Source organism: Phyllobates terribilis, unplaced genomic scaffold (genome assembly GCF_046119375.1).
Source record: "Phyllobates terribilis strain yellow unplaced genomic scaffold, ASM4611937v1 Scaffold_49__1_contigs__length_9717188, whole genome shotgun sequence".
NCBI lineage: Eukaryota > Metazoa > Chordata > Amphibia > Anura > Dendrobatidae > Phyllobates > Phyllobates terribilis.
This window is the reverse complement of record NW_027362809.1, coordinates 9,642,535-9,649,309: the sequence shown is the minus strand read 5'-3', so window position 1 is coordinate 9,649,309 and position 6,775 is coordinate 9,642,535. Positions and strand designations below refer to the sequence as shown.

Genomic DNA, 6,775 nt, shown 5'->3' with positions numbered 1-6,775 from the left:
TCTCTAGGTGGTCACGGCAAGTGATCCCAGGTGAGCGGGCTGGCAGGCACGGCAGGTAACAGGCAGGCAACAGGCAAGTGCTCCCAGGTGAGCGGACTGGCAGGCACGGCAGGTAACAGGCAGGTAACAGGCAAGTGCTCCCAGGTAAGCAGGCACGGCAGGTAACAGGCAGGCAACAGGCAAGTGCTCCCAGGTGAGCGGGCTGGCAGGCACGGCAGGTAACAGGCAGGTAACAGGCTGGCGGGCAAGACTGGTAATCAGGCTAGCAGCGGGACCTGAGGGCTGAAGCAGAGGTCAGAAACACTGTGCAACAACTTTTGCTCGGGCACCTCCATTTTGGAGGAGGTGCCTTATATATGGGAGGACCTTCGGCTATTGGCCGGGGACTCCTTAGGACGGCGCGCACGGCACCTTTAAGAGGGAGGGAGCACGCACGCGCCCTAAGCACTGTGCCCGGGGAGCTGCGCGCGCCGGCAGCAGGAAGAGGAGCGCTGGTGAACGCAGAGTGGGGAGCGCAGGGAGCGAAGAGGTGAGTGGAACGACGTCTCTGCCTGGCAGGGGGCAGAGACGTCGATGCTACACATTACATCATTCTTATCTATGGGAATAACAGATGGACAGAACTGGAGAGGTGAGGACTCTGGCAATGTCTGTAGTGAGATTTATTAATGTGTCTCTCCATAACCAGGATTGCACAGTAGTGAAGAAGACCTCTAGTGAGTGCTGTCAGGCCCTTGTGTCTGAGGGATGGGAAAGACCTCTGAGCCCAATTACGCGGCCTCCATTTCACCCATTGATACATGAGGACATCAATGACCAGAAGATCCTAGAACTCGCCTACAAGATGATTGAGCTGCTGACTGGAGAGGTGACACTGCTGGGAATGCTGGGACATTATACAGTAATGCTATGAAGGGATCGGGGGGATAACGGTATCATTGTATGTGTCAGGTTCCTATAAGGTGTCAGGATGTCGCTGTTTATTTTTCCATGGAGGAGTGGGAGTATTTAGAAGGACACAAAGATCTGTACAAGGACGTCATGATGGAGGTTCCCCAGCCCCTCACATCACCAGGTAATAGACAGGACTGAATACACACAACCTATAATTATCTGTATGTAAAGAATGAATTCAGTCCCTGTATGTGTTTCCTCCAGATCTATCCAGTAAGAGGACAACACCAGAGAGATGTCCCCGTCCTCTTCTTCCACAGGACTGTAAACAAGAAGATCCCAATGTTCCTCAGGATCATCAGGTAGATGGAGAGAAGGTGTCATGAGATCTCCCCTATGATGTGTAGACGGCTGTGAAGGTCTTGTGTTCAGTCTTGTTTTATCCACCAGTATTATATGTTTTATACTTGTGTAATGAGGACAGTGGAGATGGCAGGATTAGAGCTGATCATAGATGTGACTTCTCCATCTGTCTGTGACTTTTACAATATTTGTTTCAGGGTGAAGATCTGACCCATATTAATACTACAGAGACATATGTGAGGGGTGATGAGCGGTGTAAAGAGGAGATTCCTACATATGACTACCCAGGTGAGTAGTGACCACTAAATGCAGAGAAGTCACAGATTCTTCTCAGTCACCGGCTGTGGCTGCTTTATCGGTGGTGTAGTCCGGCCGTATCACAATGTGTGATCACCATTTTGCCTCTAGACCACAACATTCTCTTCCACCAAAAACTGTTCAAATGACTTTGGGTATTGAAAGCCGTTTTCCATAGAACTTACAACCTGGAGGATCCACTTACCCCCTGGGATTAGGAGACGCTGACCGTTACCTGCCCAGGTCTGTAAACTACAAAGCCAAATGACAGCGTACGTAGAATGTGCTGACAAGTTAGAAAATCACTTGAAGAAAAATATTATGATGGGTCTGTAAGAGAAAGCGGAGGGTAATGATGCTGTCGGCTTCCTAGAACCCTGATATCTTATTGGATGAATCTACCTTCTCTCCCTTCTGTGCGGCTGAATGTGCTCATATGGTCCCTACAAGACCAGGTCCAGTCTTTCTGGCCAAACTTCGCTTTTATGATCGACAACATTAAATGTGCAGTGAGGCCAAGTGTGAATTTGTGTTGGCATGGCTCGAACTCTGGTTTCATGGATTCACTCCACGTCATAAATTCCATTATGTTTTTAATCCTAAGGAATTCAGATTACTGCAAAATCTTTCCTGAAATGGGGGCACTAATACTTTCTGTACTCTTCTGGTCAGGACTCATAGTAGCTCCAATGGTCCATCATAAATGAGTGCAACTCTTGTTTAATGTTGGAGCTCTCCCCTCATACATACGTTGTTGTTGGGGATGTAACATGTTTTTTTATTCTATGTCTTTTTTACACATTTATTCTGTATGATCGTTTCATTGTGATTGGATCGGCCTGCCTTACTTATGTGAGTCTGTAACCCCCTTGCAGTCTTTCAAAAAAGATCTCCATTACCTCTTATGAATGCCCGTGGTCTAAATTTAAGATGCCTCATCTCTGCAGTATTATAAAAAGTTCCCTTTGAACGTCTAATATTTCTTCTTGAAACTCATCTGACAGAAAATATTGGTCCTTACGATGGTTTAGATTGCCAAGAGCCACCGAGCCCCATACTCTAATTACCCCAGAGAGGTTTCACCACTAGTTACTCATTTTTTTCCTGAAGAAGACTGCTGAGTTTGATCATTTTTTTAGATGTGTTATTGTCTATAGTCACAGTTTTGCCCATCATCCTTTAACTTCTCTACATGGATCTGTAGTTACACAGAGACCCCTAGGCTTGGGCCACGGTGTTATCAGCTGATCTGTGCTGTCAGATGGGAAGAAGAATAGTCAGGTAGCCGGGTCAGAACCAGGAGAGCAGAGAAAATACTAAATCAGAAGACACAAGAGTAATCCAGTAAGCAGGCCAGGGTCACAACAGGGAACAAATCCACAAGCCGGGAGCTGAGCACAGAGGACTGAACCAGAGGAGAGGCTGTATCTGGCAGATTCTGGCAATATGCTTCTAGCTTTAGTAGGGTGTGGTGCTTTCCAGTTGGCTGAAGCAGGGAGCAGATTACTCCAGCTGGACAGCACACACCCCCATACTGCCAGACTGGATGGTACTACAGGTCCCAGACACCCTAATCTTAGTGGCTGGACAGAGGCTGCACCGCCCAGAGCTTCTGGTTCTGATGTCTCCTCCATCACAAGCGCCGCCTGCCGGATGAATAAGGAGACGCCTGGTGAGAGAAGCATACGTCGCAGGAGCAGATCCCAGAGGAGATGGGACCCACCATTTGCAGAAGCCCCTAATATAACAAAATGGCAGAAAACTAGAGCAGTAAAAATCCCCATAACGTGACTCCATTTTGGAGATTATAACCCTCAGTGAATAATCTATAGGAGTAGTGACTATTTTGACTTCACAGGCACTTTCCGGAAATTAGCACGCAGTGGATGTTGGAGAGTGAAAATTGCTAATATGACATTTTATTACCCAACACATAGTGTCCAGATTGTGCTCCAGGAGACACACACCATAAATTAAATGGGTTCTTCTCACTATAGTAATGTCAAATACATGGAGACTAAATGTGGCTTCAGCACCCTGCCAGGTTCAGAAGTAAGTGGGAGTGTGGATATTACCGGACTGGTTTATTGAAGCCATGTTGCTTTTCAAGAGCCTTTGAGCCACTAATAATGTGGAAACCTCTGTTTTTCCACTGACAGATGATGGACCTGAGTGGGGACTTGTTTTTTGTGAGATGAGTAGAAGTTTTTATTGGTATTATTTTCGCCTACATAACATTGGTGGCTTTTTATTCCATATTTGGGAGGCAGAATGAACAAACAGTTGGACACCACGCTCTACTGGTTCATGCTATGAGGTTTTCTATTAGACTATGAACTGTCATTGTCTTGGTGCATAATTTAATAGTTTTACATAATTTGCCATTTCTACGGAAAGTGTAAGTAGAACTGTTAAAAAAATATAAAGCTTGAGGATATTTTATCCTAAAATAATAATTGGTTTTATTCTTGGCAGATGACTGTACCAGAAGATCAGAGGGACAGCCGACATCTTCAATTTTTAAATTAGATGGGCTTGAGATCCCACAGGATACAATTGAAGTGAATGCCATTACTCCAGATATACCATCATCCCTTCATAGTAAAGATCTGTCATCTGATCCTTTGAAACAGGTCCTGTCATCTGATTCATTACCGACTACTAAGGAAAAACAAAGTCACGAAATAAGCTTAAAAAAACGAATTGCTCCTAAAGCTAAGAAGTCATTTTCATGTTCAGAATATGGAAATTGTTTTCCACTTGAAAAGTCTTTTCTTAAACATCAAAACATTCACACAGCGAAGGAAAGGGAGAAGCCTTTTTCATGTTCTGAATGTGGAAACCGCTTTTACCAGAAATCTAATTTGGTTAGGCACCAAAGAACTCACACAGAGGAGAAGCCTTTTTCATGTTCAGAATGTGGGAAATGTTTTAACCAGAAATCAGATTTGGTTTGCCACCAGGGAACCCATACAGGGGAGAAGCCTTTTTCCTGTTCACAATGTGGCAACCGCTTTTACCAGAAATCAGGTTTGGTTAGGCACCAAAAATCTCACACAGGGGAGAAGCCTTTTTCATGTTCAGAATGTGAGAAATGTTTTAAACACAAATCTACTTTGGTTATGCACCAAAGAACTCACACAGGGGAGAAGCCTTTTTCCTGTTCAGAATGTGGGAAATGTTTTAACCAGAAATCATCTTTGGTTGACCACCAGAGAACTCACACAGGGGAAAAGCCTTTTTCATGTTCAGAATGTGGAAACCACTTTTACCAGAAATCAAATTTGGTTAGGCACCAAAGAACTCACACAGGGAAGAAGCCTTTTTCATGTTTAGAATGTGGGAAAAGTTTTAAAGACAAATCAGCTCTGGTTATGCACCAGAGAGCTCACACAGGGGAGAAGCCTTTTTCCTGTTCAGAATGTGGTAAATGTTTTAACCAGAAATCAGCTTTGGCTGACCACCAGAGAACCCACACAGGGGAGAAACCTTTTTCATGTTCAAAATGTAGGAAACGTTTTAGCTATAAATCAGCTTTGGTTAAGCACCAGAGAACTCACACAGTGGAAAAGCCTTTTTCATGTTCAGAATGTGGAAAATGTTTTAAACACAAATTAACTTTGGTTAGGCACCAGAAAATTCACACAGGGGAAAAGCCTTATTTCTGTTCAGAATGTGGGAAATACTTTATCCAGAAATCCACTTTCGTTGACCACCAGAGAACCCACACAGGGAAGGAGCCTTTTTCCTGTTCACAATGTGGAAAATGTTTTAACATTAAAGGGCATTTTGTTAGCCACCAGAGAACCCACACAGGAGAGAAGCCTTTTTCCTGTTCAGAATGTGGGAAATGTTTTAACCGGAAGGCGTACCTTGCTATCCACCAGAGAACCCACACAGGAGAGAAGCCTTTTTCCTGTTCAGAATGTGGGAAATGTTTTAACCAGAGCTCACACCTTCTTATGCACCACAGAACCCACACAAGGGAGAAGCTATTATCATGTTCAGAATGTGGGAAATGTTTTGTGAAGAAATCTTCTTTTCTTAGTCACTAGAACAGTCACACAGGGGAGAAGCTTTTTTCATGTTCTTAATGTGGGATATGTTTTACACTGAAGTCATTTCTAAATAAACATTAGAGAATTCACACGGGGGAGAAGCCTTTTTCATGTTCAGAATGATGGAAATGTTTTAACTGAAAATTGTATCTTCTTAAAGGGGTTGTTCACTATTAGGGCAAACCCTTGTCATTCCTCATATGTGGCCTCGTTAAAAGAAAAACACTCGTACTAACCTTCCGTGCCGGTGCTGTTCTAGGGGTGTCTGCATTCGTGTTTCCAGGACTCATGTGAAGTTATTACATCACACAATCCCTGCGATTAATCAGCACCGGCTTCATTGTCCCTGCCTTCGGACGTATTGAACATTAACAGGAAGCCAGAGCTGCTGCTGCTTTCTTGCTTCCTCTTTTTGTTCGATGTGTCCGAATGTGGGGACAATGACACCAGTGCTGATTGGCCGCAGGGCTCACATGACGTAGCAACATCACATGAGCCTCGGAAACAGAAGTGCTTATGACTCGCCCCCTGGGCCGTGGGGCACGCGGAACCGGGCGATGGGGAGACGATGGGGGTAGTAGTCCCGTGGCTCAGGGTGGTCAGACCAATGGTAGTCTGCTACGTGCTTTAGATAATGTCCGACTACGCCACCCGTGGATTGCGGTTATTAGGAACCGCCGCTGCAAGGCAGTCCGCTGGGGCTGATGATGTATGCAGCTGGGATGGTGTGACTCCCCACGGGAAGAGTGCAGCCCCAGGGCAGTGTAGTGGATGGTGGGAGTGATGGTGGTGAGAGTCCCAGTACCGGTAGTGCTGGAGGAGCTAAAGAGCACACAGACAACGTACTGCAGTCCAATGTCTTTTACTCACAGTTCAGGTACTCCAGGTCACTTCTGTATGGGTAGTGACTGTCCGAGCCGTGCTGCGTCCACCAGGTGCGGGGCTCGGTCAACTCCCAGGCAGTTCTGGAGCATGGCACAGGACCCCCTTTAATCCTTTCTCTGGCCTGCCTCACCAGTGACCCACTTTTGTCCAGCTGCCGCGGACCTGTGCGGTTAAACGTGGGCCCCGTCCTCCGCTGTCCTATATGGTGCCTTCCTAGCAGGTTTGATGAGGTGTCGCACCAATAAATGATCACGACGACCGGTCTTTGGCTGAGGGTA

At 45.7% G+C, this 6,775-nt stretch overlaps 1 protein-coding gene across 1 annotated transcript; it reads left to right on the top strand.

Annotated features, from left to right (window-relative positions):
• The first annotated feature begins 3,564 nt into the window (after nucleotides 1–3,564).
• On the top strand, nucleotides 3,565–5,609 carry LOC141191691 (uncharacterized). The gene is made up of 2 exons (XM_073661632.1): nucleotides 3,565–3,606; nucleotides 4,221–5,609. The coding sequence occupies exons 1-2, from the start codon at nucleotides 3,565–3,567 to the stop codon at nucleotides 5,607–5,609; spliced, it is 1,431 nt and encodes a 476-aa protein (XP_073517733.1).
• Nucleotides 5,610–6,775: the final 1,166 nt, after the last annotated feature.

What these genes read in the sequence shown, in the direction of transcription:
- LOC141191691 (XM_073661632.1), top strand. Translation starts at nt 3,565, where the DNA reads ATGGAGACTAAATGTGGCTTCAGCACCCTGCCAGGTTCAGAA. An exon ending in GCACCCTGCCAGGTTCAGAA is followed by an intron (nt 3,607 to 4,220) that starts GTAAGTGGGAGT and finishes CCGACTACTAAG; the next exon opens with GAAAAACAAAGTCACGAAAT.